The 20796-nt window shown below is 38.5% G+C and overlaps 1 protein-coding gene across 4 annotated transcripts in view; it reads left to right on the forward strand.

Annotated features, from left to right (window-relative positions):
- Positions 1 to 20796, forward strand: part of LOC124787998 (kelch-like protein 28) — a 224062-nt gene that overhangs the window by 89562 nt on the left and 113704 nt on the right. For all 4 annotated transcript variants that reach the window (XM_047255040.1, XM_047255038.1, XM_047255037.1 and 1 more), the window contains exons 6-7: positions 12860 to 13043; positions 15285 to 15463. In XM_047255040.1, coding sequence (XP_047110996.1) covers positions 12860 to 13043; positions 15285 to 15463 — 363 coding nt within the window. The remainder of the gene's footprint in view (positions 1 to 12859; positions 13044 to 15284; positions 15464 to 20796) is intronic.

Genomic DNA, 20796 nt, shown 5'->3' on the forward strand with positions numbered 1-20796 from the left:
CTCAGAAACTAAAGAGACATACAATATAGTCATGAAAAGCCTTAGTCCCATAGAAGTATCAGGCTTTTTCCAAAGGCATTACCTTTTGCCCCTCTCCCAAATTCGTTCATTCTGGACTTGTTAAAGTTCTTCTCTCCTTCTCCTTCTCCCAATCCCTGTAGTAGAGTACTTTTTGCCATCAACCTCACCCATCAGACTCAATCCAAAACCAACAATGAATCCTACTTGACTCAGTTTACTCCTCCATCCACCCCCACTGCCCCCAAATCACCCCTGTTAACTTTACATAATTTCCAAACTTTGAACTTTCCGTTATCATCATTCTCCAAATCCCTCAACATGGAAACCAACTGTACATCTGCAGAAAAAACCACAGCCCACCACCTAAAACCTGACCCTGACATTATAATCCTACCTGCTAACAAAGATTCTACTGATACGGTTATGAGCTGCAAGTATTACCTGGTAAAGAGACTCCGCTAGCTGTCAGATACATCTACATACAAACCCTACCACAGCAACAGTATTCCAAATATTCAGGGGGATCTCCAGTCTGTCCTCAGTTCCTTAGGTTCATCCCAGAGCCAAATCCTTAAGTCTATCTCTCTCCTCACCACTGCAACTCCCCACACTCCTACCTTCTACATGCTTTCTAAAGCTCATAAACTCAAGCACCCAGGATGCCTCATTGTCGCTGGTTACTTTGTTCCTTCAGAAAGAATCTGTACTCTCCTGGACTAACACCAACAGATTATTACATGCAACCTACTCTCCCATATAGAAGACAGCAACCGTATTCCCCACCAACTCTCCACAGCTCCTATTCCTTTACCACCCAGCACCCTGCTCATCACTGTCAACTATAGGGTAACATCCCCTATGCCTATGGCCTTACCACTATTGAATACCACATTTCCCATTGCCCAACCAACTCCAAACCTACTGCCTCCTTCCTGGTGACCACGACAAACCATAACTTCACCATCAATTACTTCTCCTTTGAAGGCATCTCCTACAAAGAAATCTGTGGTACAGCAGTGTACCCTTGCATCACACCATCCTATGCTACCCTATTCATGAGCCACCTAGAGGAGTTATTCCTAACCACCCAGACTCCCAAACTGTTATAATCTGGTTCCTATTCATTGATGACATCTTCGTATTCTGATCTGAGGGTGAGAAACTTTATCCACATACATCCAGAACCCTTTTTTAGGGTAGGGAGGACAGAAAGAAAGCAAATTTTAACAGAGGTTAGAACTGAGACAAACCTTCAGTTTGAGAAAAAAAAATCAAAAAACATAATTCCAGCTTATTACATCAGCATAAACAGCTATTGGTTAAGAATTTTCAACAGTCAGCAGATATTTTAACTCTACCCAATTTTAACTGTGTCAATGTGAAATGTCAGCTATCTTTATTGCATCAAAATATTCGAGGACTGAGAAATAAAATTAATGAATTAACTATCTGCATAGATGAATTTGTTGTTGTTGTTGTGGTCTTCAGTCCTGAGACTGGTTTGATGCAGCTCTCCATGCTACTCTATCCTGTGCAAGCTTTTTCATCTCCCAGTACCTACTGCAACCTACATCCTTCTGAATCTGCTTAGTGTATTCATCTCTTGGTCTCCCTCTACGATTTTTACCCTCCACGCTGCCCTCCAATAGTAAATTGGTGATCCCTTGATGCCTCAGAACATGTCCTACCAACCGATCCCTTCTTCTGGTCAAGTTGTGCCACAAACTTCTCTTCTCCCCAATCCTATTCAATACTTCCTCATTAGTTATGTGATCTACCCATCTAATCTTCAGCATTCTTCTGTAGCACCACATTTCGAAAGCTTCTATTCTCTTCTTGTCCAAACTATTTATCGTCCATGTTTCACTTCCATACATGGCTACACTCCATACGAATACTTTCAGAAATGACTTTCTGACACTTAAATCAATACTGGATGTTAACAAATTTCTCTTCTTCAGAAACACTTTCCTTGCCATTGCCAGCCTACATTTTATATCCTCTGTACTTCGACCATCATCAGTTATTTTGCTCCCCAAATAGCAAAACTCCTTTACTACTTTAAGTGCCTCATTTCCTAATCTAATTCCCTCAGCATCACCCGACTTAATTAGACTACATTCCATTATCCTTGTTTTGCTTTTGTTGATGTTCATTTTATATCCTCCTTTCAAGACACTGTCCATTCCATTCAACTGCTCTTCCAAGTCCTTTGCTGTCTCTGACAGAATTACAATGTCATCGGTGAACCTCAAAGTTTTTATTTCTTCTCCATGAATTATAATACCTACTCCGAATTTTTCTTTTGTTTCCTTTACTGCTTGCTCAATATACAGATTGAACAACATCGGGGAGAGGCTACAACCCTGTCTTACTCCCTTCCCAACCACTGCTTCCCTTTCATGTCCCTCGACTCTTATAACTGTCATCTGGTTTCTGTACAAATTGTAAATAGCCTTTCGCTCCCTGTATTTTACCCCTGCCACCTTTAGAATGTGAAAGAGAGTATTCCAGTCAACATTGTCAAAAGCTTTCTCTAAGTCTACAAATGCTAGAAACGTAGGTTTGCCTTTCCTTAATCTTTCTTCTAAGATAAGTCGTAAGGTCAGTATTGCCTCACGTGTTCCAGTGTTTCTACGGAATCCAAACTGATCTTCCCCGAGGTTGGCTTCTACTAGTTTTTCCATTCGTCTGTAAAGAATTCGTGTTAGTATTTTGCAGCTGTGACTTATTAAGCTGATAGTTCGGTAATTTTCACATCTGTCAACACCTGCTTTCTTTGGGATTGGAATTATTGTATTCTTCTTGAAGTCTGAGGGTATTTCGCCTGTTTCATACATCTTGCTCACCAGATGGTAGAGTTTTGTCAGGACTGGCTCTCCCACAGCCGTCAGTAGTTCCAATGGAATATTGTCTACTCCGGGGGCCTTGTTTCGACTCAGGTCTTTTAGCATTAAGAGTAAATGATACATTGGTGACAGATGTGTATAGTGTTGCAGAACTTTTTAACAAACATTTTATAACTGTTACTGATAAGATGGGGTTATCAGGTTCGGTAGATGCTGCTATGGAATACCTCAGACCAGACATTTCAAGTAACTTCCATAATATGAATTTGACCCTCACTACCCCAACAGAAATAATGTCCATCATAAAATCTTTAAAATCAAAAACATCTAGTGGGTATGATGAAATATCAACAAAGTTAATTAAAGAATGTGATTCTGACCTAAGTAACATATTAAGCTATCTGTGTAACCAGTCGTTTATCAGTGGAATATTTCCTGAATGGCTGAAATATGCTGAAGTTAAGCCACTGTTTAAGAAGGGAGATAAAGAAATAGCATCAAATTTCCATCCAATTTAACTGTTGCCAGCACTCTCAAAAATTTTCGAAAAAGTAATGTACAGTCGGCTTTGTAACCATCTTATCTCAAATAACGTACTGTCAAAGTCACAGTTTGGATTTCTAAAAGGTTCTGATATTGAGAAGGCTATCTACAACAGTGAAAATGTGCGTAATTCATTAGACAAAAAATTGCAGGCAACTGGTATATTTTGTGATCTGTCAAATGCATTTGACTGTGTAAATCACAATATCCTTTTAAGTAAATTAGAATATTATAGTGTAACAGGAAATGCTGCAAAATGGTTCAAATCTTATATCTCTGGAAGGAAATAAAGGGTGTTATTAGGAAAGAGACATGTAACAAGCTATCAGGCATCATCCAACTGGGAACTAATTAAATGTGGGGTCCCACAAGGTTCCATTTTCGGGCCCTTACTTTTTCTTGTGTATATCAATGACCTTTCATCAGTAACATTACCAGATGCCAAGTTCGTTTTGTTTGCCGATGATACAAACATTGCAATAAATAGCAATCAAGTGTAAGTCTTAGAAAGATCAGCTAATAAAATATTTGTGGACATTAATCACTGGTTCCCAGCCAATTCTTTGTCACTAAACTTTGAAAAAACACACTACATGCAGTTCAGAACTTGTAAGGGGTGTCCCACGAGTATATGTCTAACATACGATGACAAGAAGATAGAAGAAGTGGACAGTGTTAAATTCTTGGGATTACAGCTTGATAATAAATTCAACTGGGAGGAGCAAACCACAGAACTGCTGAAGTGTCTTAACAAATCTCTGTGTGCAATGCGAATTTTGTCAGACATAGGGGGATATAAAAATGAAAAAGCTGGCATACTATGCTTACTTTCATTCCATAATGTCATATCGGATTATTTTTTGGGGTAATCATCAAGCCAAGCTAAAGTTTTCCAGGCACAAAAACGTGCAGTAAGAGTTATATGTGGTGTGAACTCAAGAACATCCTGCAGAAGCCTGTTTTAGGGAACTAGGGATACTAACTGCTGCTTCCCAATATATGTATTCCTTAATGAAATTTGTCATTAAAATATATCAATTTTTCAAACCAACAGCTCAATTCATGAATCAATACTAGAAATAAGAATAATCTTCACAAGGATTTAAGTCACTTAGTCTTGTACAAAAAGGTGTGCATTATTCAGGAACACACATTTTCAATAACTTGCCAGCAGACATAAAAAGCTTAACAACCAATGAAATCAGTTTAAGAGAAGCCTAAAGGATTTATTGGTGGCCAACTCCTTCTACTCCGTTGATGAATTTCTCAGTAAAACCAACTGATTTGTGTATATATATAAGTACAATATAACTTCTGCACAATTTCAGTGCAGTAATGTGTTCATTGTAAATGTGTTCATTGTAAATGTGTGTGTGTGTGTGTGTGTGTGTGTGTGTGTGTAAGTACAATCTAACTTCTGCACCATTTCAGTGCAGTAATGCGTTCATTGTAAATAAATATTACAGTAGTTGTATTACATTTTATTACCTTATAAATAAATAAAAACTTTTTTATTTAAATTCAGTGCATTAGTATTTGTAAAATGACTCTTTCATACAGTGTTCATTAAAAAATGGTGGTCATTCCACTTGGGACCTGTGGAATGGTACATTAGCTTATTTGTTTTAGTTGTAAATATTTGTCATGTATTGTTATTTTTCTGACATGTTCCACATCCTGGAGGACCTCCTCACTATGGATCAATTGGAATGAAAGTAAATCTAATCTAATCTAATCTAATCAACACTTCCTCCCCCATTCACTTCACCTGATCTTCATCAACTCCACAAGCCACTTTCCTTGATGTTGATCTCCACCTCAGGGATGGCTATGTCAGTACCTGTGTCCACACCAAACCTATTAACCACCATCAATATCTTCAACTCAACTGCTGCCACCTATTCCATTCAAAGAAGTACCTTCCATACAGCATAGCTACCCAGGGTCATCACGCCTGTACTGATTAGTCCCTCTCCAAATATGCCAAGGATCTCATGAATGCCTTTTACAGGCCAAAATTAACCTCCCAACCTTGTCCAGAAAACAGATCTCCTGTGCCTTGTCTCTCCAGTGACCTACCTCCTCCCATATACCCACTGTCCTGCCACAAAGCAGCACTCCTCTCATGAGACAGTGCCACCCAGGACTGGAGCAGCTGCCACATGTTGCTGAGGCTGTTTCGAGTATGCTGCAGAAGTTTTGTTGGAAAGCCCTTACATATCCTCCATACAGTACCAATTTCTCCCTATGTGATTTCCATATTTTTGGAGCCCTGAATAAAGATGTAAGTGGCCGTTGATTTGCTTCGGATGAAGAGGCACATGCCTGGGTACAGTAATGGCTCTCTAGGCAACTGTAAATGTTTTAATGTGAAGGCGTTGACCATCTTGTCTCACAGTGGGATAAATATATTTACAGTTATAGTGATTACTTCTGAAATAATAAACAATTTACTTATTTTTTCCATCAGCCTTGTTTCCATTTGAGTGCCCCTTATATTCTACTGATCCCTAAACATGCGCAATATTTTTGTCGGTCACTACTCCACCACTCTTCCAAATGCTTGCCTCGTGGCTCATATATTCCTGTCACAGGTCTCCCCTGCCACATCAAAGCCAGGGCCACCTGTGAAAGCAGCCATGTGATCCACCAACTAAGCTGCAAGCCCTGTGCTGCTTTTTAAGTGGGCATGACAACTAACAAGCTATCTATCGCCATGAATGGCCACTACCAAACTGTGGCCAAAAGATATCTGGACTACCCAGTTGCTGATCATGCCACCCAACATGATGTGCTTCACAGCCTGCACCATATGCATTTTCCTATCTACACCAGCTTTTATGAATTGCACAGGCTGGAACTCCCTGTACATTATATCCTTTATTCCCGTAACCCCTAGTCCTAAACCCTGTCTTCCACCTACGTATTCCCTTCTCTGTTCCCACTCCAGTACTACACAAGCCTTACATCTCACCAGTGCACCTCCAAGTCCTTTTCCCTTCTCTACTTCTTTCCTTTCCCATTCCCCCTCCTCCTTCCCCCATTTTATTATCACCTCCTGGGTTACTACTCATCAATAGAAAAAAATATCTTGAACTGGATAGATTAAAAAAAATCTACTCACCAGGAAAAAACACATATAAAGATATTGAAATTTGCAAGCTTTTGCCTTTAGTAGCTCCTTCTTCTGGCAGAAGGGTTGAAGGGGAAAGAAGAAAAAGTACTGGTGTGGTTTAGGTTCGGAAAGCTCATCCAAAACCCTGGATCAGGGGACCATACCTCATGGGATTGGGATGAAAGGCTAATTGATTAACACTGCATTAGATGAAATTTGAAAACCTGAGACCCTCAAAGGTCATCATATTCAATCCTGGTACTGCTGATCCCTCCAAAAAACAACTAAGGAGTACACCTCTTGTCACTCAGTATTTTATCCTGGTCTTGAGTGTATTAATCAGTTACTTCAACAAGGCTATGACTTCCTAAAATCATGCCTTACAATGATGTCTATTCTAATTGACATTTTGCTCATCACACCTAGAACAGCTTTTTGTCACTTTACCAACCTCCACATTATCTTTGTCAGACCCTATGGTCCTTTTGCACCCATTTCCCCTACCCTATGGCTCTTGCCCCTGTGACTGTCCCCACTGTCAGAATTGCCCTACTCATCCTTCTGCCACCACTTATACCAGCCCTGTAACTGGAAAAGCATATAGTGTCACCACCAATGAAACAACATGTGTTGTGCACCAGCTGTTATGTAAAAACTGTTTGGCCTTTTACATTGGCATGACTACCACAAAGTCATAAGTTAGATGAATGGGAATAGGTACAGGGTGTATACTGACAACACACAATATCCTGTTGCAGAGTATGCTCTACAACATGACGGTCATGACCTCAGTGTCTGTTTCACCACATGTGCTATCTGGATTTTTCCCCCAGACACCAATTACTCAGAACTCCACAGGTGGGCATTTTGTTACAACATATCCTTGGTTCTTGACACCCATCAGGCCTTAATTTACATTAATTTCTTCTCAGTAACTATTTCTTTCTTCACTTCCTTGCAGTTTTCTGTGTCTTTTATTTTGTGACCTGTCTATTTTTCTGTGCCCCCATCTCTACTACCTACAATGTACTTAGCTTTCTGCTCTTAGTAACTTGTGCACAATGTTTTTGTCAGTAGTCTCTGTCATGTGTGTTACTCTGTCTTTCATGTTTAAGCTCTCAGGTTTTCAAATCTTATCCAGTGCAGTGCCCAACAATCAGTCGTTCCTCCTCATCCTAATTTATAAGCATCACCTGACCCAAAATTCTGGGTGAATTTTCTGAACTCTTCCCATTTCGTAAACATCACCCGTCCTTTTTCTTCACCCCTTCTCCTTCCCCTTCAACCCTTCTGCCAAAAAAAAGCAACCACTGCGTCTGGAAGCTAGCACATTTCAGTGCCTTTATATTTGTGTTCTCCTTCCACTGCTTGGTGAGTAGATTTTTTTATCCATCCAGTTACATTATTTTTTCAAAAATTGATTATTTTTGTTGAAAAAATATTAAATAGCAGATAACTATTTAGAAAATAATTATTTATAGCTGAGGTTCTGGGCAAAATCTTTCTTCGGAGAACTAAGTAACACAAACAAGTGTGTGTTTGCCGCCCCCCCCCCCCCCCTCCCTCTCTCTCTCTCTCTCTCTCTCTCTATCTCTCTCTATCTCTCTCTCTCTCTCTCTCTCTCTCTCTCTCTCTCACACACACACACACACACACACACACACACACACACACACAGAGAGAGAGAGAGAGAGAGAGAGAGAAGAGAGAGAGAGATAGAGAGAGAGAGAGAGGGAGGGAGAGAAAAACTCGGAACCTAGTTGTGGAACAGGGCCTAAGAGATGTGTGTGGTAAGAAAATGGAAGTACTGCAAGGAAGGGGGCTGTTGTTGTTGTGGTCTTCAGTCCTGAGACTGGTTTGATGCAGCTCTCCATGCTACTCTATCCTGTGCAAGCTTTTTCATCTCCCAGTACCTACTGCAACCTACATCCTTCTGAATCTGCTTAGTGTATTCATCTCTTGGTCTCCCTCTACGATTTTTACCCTCCACACTGCCCTCCAATAGTAAATTGGTGATCCCTTGATGCCTCAGAACATGTCCTACCAACCGATCCCTTCTTCTGGTCAAGTTGTGCCACAAACTTCTCTTCTCCCCAATCCTATTCAATACTTCCTCATTAGTTATGTGATCTACCCATCTAATCTTCAGCATTCTTCTGTAGCACCACATTTCGAAAGCTTCTATTCTCTTCTTGTCCAAACTATTTATCGTCCATGTTTCACTTCCATACATGGCTACACTCCATACGAATACTTTCAGAAATGACTTTCTGACACTTAAATCAATACTGGATGTTAACAAATTTCTCTTCTTCAGAAACACTTTCCTTGCCATTGCCAGCCTACATTTTATATCCTCTGTACTTCGACCATCATCAGTTATTTTGCTCCCCAAATAGCAAAACTCCTTTACTACTTTAAGTGCCTCATTTCCTAATCTAATTCCCTCAGCATCACCCGACTTAATTAGACTACATTCCATTATCCTTGTTTTGCTTTTGTTGATGTTCATTTTATATCCTCCTTTCAAGACACTGTCCATTCCATTCAACTGCTCTTCCAAGTCCTTTGCTGTCTCTGACAGAATTACAATGTCATCGGCGAACCTCAAAGTTTTTATTTCTTCTCCATGAATTATAATACCTACTCCGAATTTTTCTTTTGTTTCCTTTACTGCTTGCTCAATATACAGATTGAACAACATCGGGGAGAGGCTACAACCCTGTCTTACTCCCTTCCCAACCACTGCTTCCCTTTCATGTCCCTCGACTCTTATAACTGTCATCTGGTTTCTGTACAAATTGTAAATAGCCTTTCGCTCCCTGTATTTTACCCCTGCCACCTTTAGAATGTGAAAGAGAGTATTCCAGTCAACATTGTCAAAAGCTTTCTCTAAGTCTACAAATGCTAGAAACGTAGGTTTGCCTTTCCTTAATCTTTCTTCTAAGATAAGTCGTAAGGTCAGTATTGCCTCACGTGTTCCAGTGTTTCTACGGAATCCAAACTGATCTTCCCCGAGGTTGGCTTCTACTAGTTTTTCCATTCGTCTGTAAAGAATTCGTGTTAGTATTTTGCAGCTGTGACTTATTAAGCTGATAGTTCGGTAATTTTCACATCTGTCAACACCTGCTTTCTTTGGGATTGGAATTATTATGTTCTTCTAGAAGGCTGAGCGTATTTCACCTGTCTCATACATCTTGCTCACCGGATGGTAGAGTTTTGTCAGGACTGGCTCTCCTAAGGCTGTCAGTAGTTTTAATGGTGTGTTGTCTACTCCCGGGTCCTTGTTTCGACTCAGGTCTTTCAGTGCTCTGTCAAACTCTTCACGCAGTATCGTATCTCCCATTTCATCTTCATCTACATCCTCTTCCCTTTCCATAATATTGTCCTCAAGTACATCGCCCTTGTATAGACCCTCTAAATACTCCTTCCACCTTTCTGCTTTCCCTTCTTTGCTTAGAACTGGGTTTCCATCTGAGCTCTTGATATTCATACAAGTTGTTCTCTTATCTCCAAAGGTCTCTTTAATTTTCCTGTAGGCAGTATCTATCTTACCCCTAGTGAGATAGGCCTCTACATCCTTACATTTGTCCTCTAGCCATCCCTGCTTAGCCATTTTGCACTTCCTGTCGATCTCATTTTTGAGACGTTTGTATTCCTTTTTGCCTGTTTCACTTACTGCATTTTTATATTTCCTCCTTTCATCAATTAAATTCAATATCTCTTCTGTTACCCAAGGATTTCTACTAGCCCTCGTCTTTTTACCTACTTGATCCTCTGCTGCCTTCACTACTTCATCCCTCAAAGCTACCCATTCTTCTTCTACTGTATTTATTTCCCCCATTCCTGTCAATTGCTCCCTTATGCTCTCCCTGAATCTCTGTACAACCTCTGGTTCTTTTAGTTTATCCAGGTCCCATCTCCTTAAATTCCCACCTTTTTGCAGTTTCTTCAGTTTTAATCTACAGGTCATAACCAATAGATTGTGGTCAGAGTCCACATCTGCCCCTGGAAATGTCTTACAATTTAAAACCTGGTTCCTAAATCTCTGTCTTACCATTATATAATCTATCTGAAACCTTTTGGTATCTCCAGGGTTCTTCCATGTATACAACCTTCTTTCATGATTCTTAAACCAAGTGTTAGTTATGATTATGTTGTGCTCTGTGCAAAATTCGACCAGGCGGCTTCCTCTTTCATTTCTGTCCCCCAATCCATATTCACCTACTATGTTTCCTTCTCTCCCTTTTCCTACACTCGAATTCCAGTCACCCATGACTATTAAATTTTCGTCTCCCTTCACAATCTGTATAATTTCTTTTATTTCATCATACATTTCTTCAATTTCTTCGTCATCTGCAGAGCTAGTTGGCATATAAACTTGTACTACTGTAGTAGGCGTGGGCTTCGTATCTATCTTGGCCACAATAATGCGTTCACTATGCTGTTTGTAGTAGCTTACCCGCATTCCTATTTTCCTATTCATTATTAAACCTACTCCTGCATTACCCCTATTTGATTTTGTGTTTATAACCCTGTAGTCACCTGACCAGAAGTCTTGTTCCTCCTGCCACCGAACTTCACTAATTCCCACTATATCTAACTTCAACTTATCCATTTCCCTTTTTAAATTTTCTAACCTACCTGCCAGATTAAGGGATCTGACATTCCACGCTCCGATACGTAGAACGCCAGTTTTCTTTCTCCTGATAACGACATCCTCTTGAGTAGTCCCCGCCCGGAGATCCGAATGGGGGACTATTTTACCTCCGGAATATTTTACCCAAGAGGACGCCATCATCATGTAATCATACAGTAAAGCTGCATGCCCTCGGGAAAAATTACGGCTGTAGTTTCCCCTTGCTTTCAGCCGTTCGCAGAACCAGCACAGCAAGGCCGTTTTGGTTATTGTTACAAGGCCAGATCAGTCAATCATCCAGACTGTTGCCCTTGCAACTACTGAAAAGGCTGCTGCCCCTCTTCAGGAACCACACGTTTGTCTGGCCTCTCAACAGATACCCCTCCGTTGTGGTTGCACCTACGGTACGGCTATCTGTATCGCTGAGGCACGCAAGCCTCCCCACCAACGGCAAGGTCCATGGTTCATGGGGGGGAGGAAGGGGGCTAGACACATTGATTGGAGGTGGTTGGCACCTACACAAGGAGATAGGGTAGGGACTCATTCTTACAAGAGTAATAAACTAATTACAAGAATAATAAACTAATTCAAGGGGGATATGAAAGATATGGATTGAGAAAAAGAGTGCAGAAAAGGAAGACATGGATCAGCTAGAGTGATGTGGAAGAGTGCCACATAGATTGAGAGTCTGGTATGGGAGTAACAGAGCAGAATGTGTGGAAGCAAGAACAATGGGTGAACAATGGGTGAGAAGTCAGATGGTAGTGATAAGGACAATAAGTCGAAGGAGGCTGTGGAAATGCAGGATATGTGTAGGGAGAGTTCTTTCCTGTGAAATTAAGAAAAGCTGGTGTTAGAGAAAGCAAAGACCCAGATTACATAGGCTGTGAAGTAGTCATTAAAGTCAATTACATTACACTGAGAAGCAAGTTTATAGATGACACAGCTTCTTTTATGGAGCCTGCCTCTGTTCGGATAAGAAATGCCAGTGACAGGACAGGAAGAGGAGTTGTATGAGAGACTTGTCTTGAATTTGAATCTTTTATTGTGCACATGAAGAAGTGAGTTATAGTGTGACTATAACCTTTGAACTTCTTGTTGACATACTTTGATGATTTAAAGAACACAAGTATAATCATCAGCTCTTTAGCCATCATCCTTAATGATTGTCCTCTCCTTTGCCTAGTATCACAGTTGTTTGCATACACAAAGCCCTCTTTGCAGTGGCTTTGAAAGTTGTTTCAGTAGTTTTTATCTGGTTCCAAGCTACATTATACAATGAATTATGTCCTTTGTGAATAAAAGAAGGGAAGGTTCCAAAATGAAAATATGACAAAGTAAAACAGAAAAACACACAACAGCAACTGACTGAAATATAGATACTTATGCCAAATCCAGTAATTTTTGATACTGTGGGTCTTTCATCAAGTGAAATAAACTGAACTTTTATGGAGAAAACTAGTTTTTATGAGCATTAGCATAGTCAGTGGGTTTGAGGAATCACAGAAAGACAGGCTCAGACAGAATTCAATTTTTATTTGTTTAATCTTTATTAGCTTATAGTTAATTACTGGTAGTTTATTATAAAACTCTAGGAGCAGAGCGTACTGAAATGTAGCATTTTCATCCTATTATTTCAGGAACTGTGTTCATAATGGTAGGTCTGCAGAGAATACTGTAATTATATTGCAGGTGATGTTAGTCATAGGTGGAAAAATGGATGATACAACCACTCATGCAAGTGTAGAATGCTTTACTCCTGGATTCAGTCAATGGAGTTATCATCTTCCTGGTCACAAAATATGCATAAAGAGTATGCACCATGCACGATCTTCATTTGCTACAGCTGCCAAAGAGTATGATGTGTATGTCATTGGTATGTATAATCTTTACCTTCTGATGAACTCTCATTTTATTTTCATTCTCCTATAATTTACAGTACACTGGTAGAAATTTCAAAATCAATAGCAGCTTTTGGGTAACACTTTCCTCTCAACAAATCACTGGTCTATATGTCAATAACACAATGTTCAGTTACTTTGTGCCAGAATGTTAAAGCTTTATTTTCTGCACAGCAATTTTTGTTTCATCACTTGCTTGCAGTGATTGCACAAACAACTAACATGTCACTGACTAGAATGTCATGTGTAATGATTCAACTTTTGACTAGCAAGTAAATTTCTTAATATTCAGAAAATAACAGAATTGTGAAATGTTTATTGAAATTCGTCTAACTGATAACTTAGTGATAGTCATGCGAATGTAAAAGGCCAAACTGTTTTTACATAACAGCTGGTGCACAACACATGTTGTTTTACTGGTGGCTCTCCCTTTGACAGTGTATGCTTTTTTGAATTTGGAAGCATTAACTCAACCACTACAATCAAGAAGGGACAGAAAAAAAGATTCACTTTCCAAGTAGCAGCAGGAAAAAGTATAAAAATTATTACTTTCAGAACTGGATGTTCCTTCACAAGACAAAAGGGATGCAAAAAAACTGAAAAGAGATTCATTAGAAAAGTTCCCCAGGACCATAGGTGAAGGGAGGTGCAGCAGGAAATAACAAGTGGGAGTAACTAGCAAAGCAAGAAATTTTAAAAAGTGAGAAATTGGAGTGGCAAAGAGGGCCATTGATAAGACAGACATAAGGAAAGGAAAACTGAAAATAAAAGTATGGTTCTTTTATTTTGCATGACACAATAACATGAGCTTTTCACAGTACCATAGCTGATTTTGATTTTGATTGGTCAGATTATGTCTCTGGAACCTAGACAAGGAGATAATGCCCACATATTGATGATTTCTGTGTTCTGTATTGAGCAGATGTAAATCACACTTCATCCAAAACTTTACTACTGGCAACAAATGTTACAAAGGAATAAATACACAGAGAAATGAGTGGAATAATCCCAGTATCATTGAAGAGGCCTCTGTAGGATGTACAAATTTCCACTTTAGACAATATTCTTATCAATTACTGTTTCTGAATGAATACTTTATTTACATTGCCTGTATTATTCCTGAATATAATGTGATCTGTCTTTAAGGAAATGGAAGTACGAAAAATTCAGCTGGCATCCTTAACTTTCTAATCAACATGAGAGAAGATACTTCAGAATGCAAAATATGCTGCAGTGAACTTCTTCATTTGTTTGTCTGTGTAATGACTTCAGCTTAATTTATCTAGCTGGAGCCTAACATGTTTTATGCATAGTGCTTTATTTAATGTGAGATCATTAGTGTCTATTATTACTACCAGCTGCTCCATAGTACTTGTTTGAAATAATAGGAATCTTTGTGAGATTAAAACTGAATATTTTGCTGTGAACTGTGAGGACAAAGGTTACGAGGGAAGTTTCTCAATATGGAACTCTAGGTGGACAAGTCACATCCTTATTCAGAGCACCTTTAGACCTATTGTACAGATGCTGTAGCCTAGATGTCAATTTTGTTTGAGGCCTTTCAGTATAAGCAGACTGTATACATGTAGGGTATCACTCTTATATAATAACCTTCACAAAAAAAATTACATAAGGAAGACAAAGGTTTCAAAACATCAAGTAGATAATGCAAGGTCTAAATAAGCATCATACCATGAATTGAAGATGCATACAGAAGATATGGATAAATCGAGGATGAAACAGCTGTTTATCATCTGTGGAATGAGAAATTAAAAAGATAGTAATATCAGTTGTGAATGGTCTTCTGTTGATTAAGGCTAAAATTTGACACACAGCAAGAAGGATAAATATTTTTGCTTGATACTTGTGCTAGCAGCAGTTATTTTAATTTTTCAGTCTCGTGTTTTGAATGCTCTCATATTATCATCATCTTTGATACGATTTATGTAGCTACTGTTCTGTGTTACATTTTGTGTTTATCCTTGTATTTCTACTTTGATTATGTAAGTGTAACCTGAAATTAGAAGTTGTCAGCCACATTATGTGTAAATGCCAATGCTAAGATTCTCAGAACATTTTCCACAATTTTGAATCCATGCACAAGACATTGACATATGCTCATTGCCTATGAATGCAATGTAAGAAACAAGCATTATTGTTTTAAATTTTATTTTCTTGTGCTTCTTTGATATGACACAATTTTTTTGTGTTTTCAGGAGGAAAAGGTGAGTCTGGTCTACTGGACACATTTGAACATTATCATGTGAAATGCAACACATGGAATTTGTTACAAAATATTCCTAAAGCAGTAGAGGGTGCAGCTGCTGTTATTGCAAATGGAAAACTTATTGTAACAGGAGGTCGATCAACGACTTGTTATGAATCTTCTACTTGGGTTAGTTGAAACAGCCAGCTAACTTCAACATTTTAGATATTTATTTATTTATTTATTTATTGCCTGTCTGTGACTCAACATCTTCTCTATATGGTGAGTAGCAATCTATCCTTTACATAATACTAAACAATAGAAACTTCAGGTAGGAATATCAACAATGTAAGGAAAGACATATTGCTGCTTACTGTAAAGAAGGCACATTGAGTTTGCAGACAGGCACAATTAAAAAACACTTCTATCAAGTTTCCAGCCACAGCCTTCATCAACAACACAGAAATACACACTATTCATACACAGAAGCACGCACACCTCATGCCCACATGACCGCCAACACCGGCAGCTTGGGCCGGAGTCCCACTTTCCGGTCCGTACTGCCAGTGGTGGCAGTCATGTGTACGTGATTTATGCTTGCTTGTATGTATGAATGAATTGTGTATGTTTCTCTTTTGTTGTTGAAGGCTTTGACCAGAAGTTTTATGTAAGTGTCTTTTAATTGTGCCTGTCTGCAACTTAACATGTTTTCTTTATGGTAAGTAACACTCTGTCTTTTCCTTTTAATAATATTGTTGTTATTCCATCCTGTACTTTGAATTTTTAGATATTTATAAAATAGGTGAAACTCAAGAAAGAAATATAAATGTTGATACTTAAGATGTTGCCTTACTTAAAGTAGACAAAGATGATGTACATACTAGCTTTGTTTAAATATACTGTACACCGGTCTTTTTTTTACATTAAATAACAGAATAGTAATACACAATACTGTAGAAAAGTGCACACGTTATTCCTTCTTTCAGGATCAGTAACATGATTAAAAATCAGTTAATTGAATAAAGCTTCAACTGTAAGTCGAAAATAATATTTCCTTCTCTCAGCTTTTAACAGCCCCAAACTAAATGTTCTACTGTCACGAGCCAATTATTTGTATAATTCATATGCAAACAAAAAAAAAAATCACAGTTTTGTGAACAAGCTGGAGTTCATAAACTATAGTGCAGGTAAGATATTCTGGAACATAATCTTAGATGTCATGGAACATACAGAGTTGGTGGTGATGAAATATCATTTTTAGAAGACATTCCAGATCATTTCTTATTGTATACATATAAAAGGTTTCAACCTAATAAATTCATTGTCAGACCTCTTTTGCTGTCTTTATTCTAGTCAATGTATCATCTGCATCAAGTTTTATCATACATAAAGTAGGCCTACTACTCATTTCTCAAATGATACTGGATCAGTTATGGACATGACTAGTACTTCTGGTGTGGTACAACATGACACATGGACCACATCAGCTGGAATAACAACCACAAAATTTGCCTGATAATTGCATGTTTTGAATCTTACACATGTACAAAAGAAATTTCAATTTTTAAGGTTGTCTAATAAAGTAGTCCATTCCTGAATGTATGTATTGATTTTAAGGAAGGTATAATTCTCTTTTTCTTCTTCTTCTTCTTTTTTATTTGTTTTTTCTGCCTATGCCTCACACTGGCACAGAGTCAGCATGTTTATTAATGGGTTTGACATGGTTAGTTTAAGGCCATGGGTCACTTTTCTTTCGGTGGAACACTTTGAGAATTCTGGTATTCTGATGGAACACCTGGTTTATTTTCAAGGATATGAAAATTTTTAAAAAATATTTTAATTAATGAGAAACCACTTTTGTTCAGTGGTTATTTCAATTTTAAATCATAACTGATAACACAGAAATCATAACAAAATTTTCTAAAAATAAGAGAAAATGTTGTAAAAAAGCCATGTTGTTAATGTCTTTGGGGAGCACTTATTCACTCCCACAGAACACAGTTCAGGGATTCCTGGTTTAAGAGGAGGCTGAATGTTCTTTCTGTCACCACTCTACTACCTCCTGAGACAGAATACGTGTACCCCAACTGTTTGTGTGTAGTGTTATTCATGTAAAGTGAGTGAAGTTTTCAAAATGTTTGTGAATTATGTAATTAAGAACAGAGACTTGGATGCCTGCCCAATATTCACCTTGTGAGATGCAGGAACCCACTCAAAAACAACATCCAGGCTGACAGGAACATTGACCCTCGCCGTTAATGTGCTGGGTGGAATCGATCCTGGACTGGCACAGCTCCTCATCCTGGCAGTGGCACTTTTAACACGCACTGCTCTCCCGGCAGGTTAAGAAATATATAATTCACTATTTCCCTGGAAATTGCCACGCTATGAATGAATCTTCAGGTAAACAATGTGAAACTCGTACCACATATTACTGATAGTCATAAAAACGAGTAATTACTGTTACAAACAAGAAATACACATTACTTGCACAGAATCAATATCCCATTAAATTGCTTCAAATAGAACATTTTTATTCTTGTATCAAATGATGTATTGGGTTATAATAAAATGCTGAAGTAGGAAACAACTCCAAAACCATATCCAGGCTGGCAGGTTTGCGCTGTCCACATGATTTGCACAGCTTGTATTTTTTGACAGAATACGTATTTTTCTCGGTACTCTCTGGAGCACAGGAAATTGCTACATACAGCCATCTGGTAACAGAACTAAAGCCATCGGCACATGGACCACGCATTCTAATGTTGAGCGTTGAGTGTACAGAGTTTCTGACATCATAGCATGGAAAAAGCATGTTGGGGAGTCGTTCCGAACTTGCAGAGCAACATCTAGCAAGACATATATTCTAAACATGGGTTTGAACAATGACCAATGAGATGGAAAAATGCCACTTACATCACATGCATGCCATCTCTCTTCAGTACAGAGTCGTGAGATGCCATATTGGCTTTCATTTGCAGCCCATATGTATATATGCCCTTTCTAAGCATCAGAAGTTTGAAGAACTCTCAAAAACCCATCACCAATTGTATGATTTGTTGTAATAAAATGATAGGAAATGTCATATTGGTGATTAAGAATTATTGTAACTTGTGTGTTATAAAACTATACTATTTTAACCCAATGACACACAGGAACCTTAAGAAAGGCAATGTTGTTGATACAATTTGTTATAATTAAATGACAGTTAGTAACATATCTAAGATTAAGGCTTTCAGTAAGATGCAAAGTTCGGTCAGTCATCGCTTGTTGGTGATTTACTTTAATGAGTAGTGTTGCAGAATGGTAAGTTAATGGTTGATAGGTTGGTGGTTCGTGCATCACTAGATCAAAAAATTATTATTATTAGCCTTCATGTTTTCTAATAGGTTCTGATACTTTCTTATTAGTTTCATTAAAATGTATTATATGATATTTGATGTTATGTAAATATAAGTGTGCTCTTTCTGAGGAGTGAGTTTGTTCATTTGGCTTAATCTGCAAAACAGCTTATACTACTTGCAACAAGATATTTTGCATTTTCTTGTTATAAGTGTTGTATTTCACGTGTTGTAAAGATTCTGCTGCTGAACAGAAATAGTGATCGAGTAATAATTTGTATGGCACTATTTGAAATTTTATAAGCTGATGTCGTTATTGATTGGACACAGTACTTTTCCTTTTGCTTTATAAAATGTCCATGGATATTGAAGTTTTTGTTTATGTATACTACAGACAAAACAATGTGATTAGGATATGGACAATGGAGCAAATTTACATTTTAATACAATTAATACTCATTTCCTAAACAGTGCAATTTGTGTGCCAGATACAGCCAACTCTGCTGGAAGGCACTGCCATCACATATACTACATTGAGGCACATGTGCCGTATGCACAAGTTGCTTCATTTCTGAGCCTGTTGAACTCAGCATGCTCAACGCTGATGTTCAACAGCATGGTCCGTGTGCCGACGGCTTACAAGTAGTCCAGCATTGTCAGTGCAGCTCAGTGGAGTGCACTGTGCCTCAAACCATTACCAGGACATTTCTGCCTGTATGAAATGTCTGTCCAGTCTGTCAATGGCCTTGAGAGGCTGATTCAAGCTTAGATTGTGCACGTACTTTTGCTCTATGGCAGTGAGTGCTGTCTGCATGTGGAAGTTCACCACCAAATGAACATACACCACAGCAGCATCATTCAAACAAACAGCTGCTGTCGTGAGACACATAATATTGAAGATCTGCTTCATTGTGGTCATCAGTTGTCAACAACACAAGCTGATAACCACTACCTATAAATTATGGCCTTGTGATACACTGTGGAGTATGCAAAAGGACTGTGCAAGGCCTTTTTGGAAACAGTGTGGTAGACTTTGTCAACCAAGATAGTCACAACCATATCAACACATGATCAGTTTGGCCTCTAGATATTGTGGCTTTTTTATTTGTTACCAGTTCATTTATAAAATACAAGATTATAACTCTAATATAATTGGATGGAAAAAAATTTACCCACCAAGTGGTGGTAGGAGAAAAAAAAACATATAAAAGTTATGGAAATAAGCAAGCTTTCAAAGCCACTGTCTCCTTCTTCTGGTAGAACAAATGAAGGAAAAGGACTGGGCAGATTTAGGAAATGGAGAGAGCTACAGAAAAGTCTCCCTGAACCCTAGGTAATTCTCCCGTGACCCTGGATTCTGGATGACTTTTCTGTAGCTCTCCCAAATTCCTAAATCTTGCCAGTCCTGTTCCTTCATCCCTCTTTCTTTCTGTTCAGCCCTTCTGCCAGAAGAAGGAACCACTGACTATGAAAGCTTGCATATTTCCATAACTTTTATATGTTTTTTCTCCAGTCACTGCTTGGTGAGGAGTATATAGGGAAACATTCCATGTAGGAAATATATATCTAAAAACAAAGATGATGTGACTTACCAAATGAAAGTGCTGGCAGGTCGACAGACACACAAACAAACACAAACATACACACAAAATTCAAGCTTTCGCAACAAACTGTTGCCTCATCAGGAAAGAGGGAAGGAGAGGGAAAGACGAAAGGATGTGGGTTTTAAGGGAGCGGAAAGACTTACCTTAGGGGGAAAATAGGACGGGTATACACTCGCACACGCACACATATCCATCCACACATATACAGACACAAGCAGACATATTTCGTCTTTCCCTCTCCTTCCCTCTTTCCTGATGAGGCAACAGTTTGTTGCGAAAGCTTGAATTTTGTGTGTATGTTTGTGTTTGTTTGTGTGTCTGTCGACCTGCCAGCACTTTCATTTGGTAAGTCACATCATCTTTGTTTTTATACAAATGGGATGAGTGACTTTTCACTGCAGACTAACATTTTCCAAGGTTTATGTTGTGTGAGATATTTTTACAACAAATTAAAAAACACAGTAATTTAACATTTAACTCTATTTTAATAAATATTTAGTAATTTTTCCAAATATAAAACATACAGAGAAAAGCTTTTGATAAAGTTAATAGAGTTTAAGTATGGGAAATTTTGGAA

The sequence above is a fragment of the Schistocerca piceifrons genome, chromosome 3 (genome assembly GCF_021461385.2).
Source record: "Schistocerca piceifrons isolate TAMUIC-IGC-003096 chromosome 3, iqSchPice1.1, whole genome shotgun sequence".
Classification (NCBI taxonomy): Eukaryota; Metazoa; Arthropoda; class Insecta; order Orthoptera; family Acrididae; genus Schistocerca; species Schistocerca piceifrons.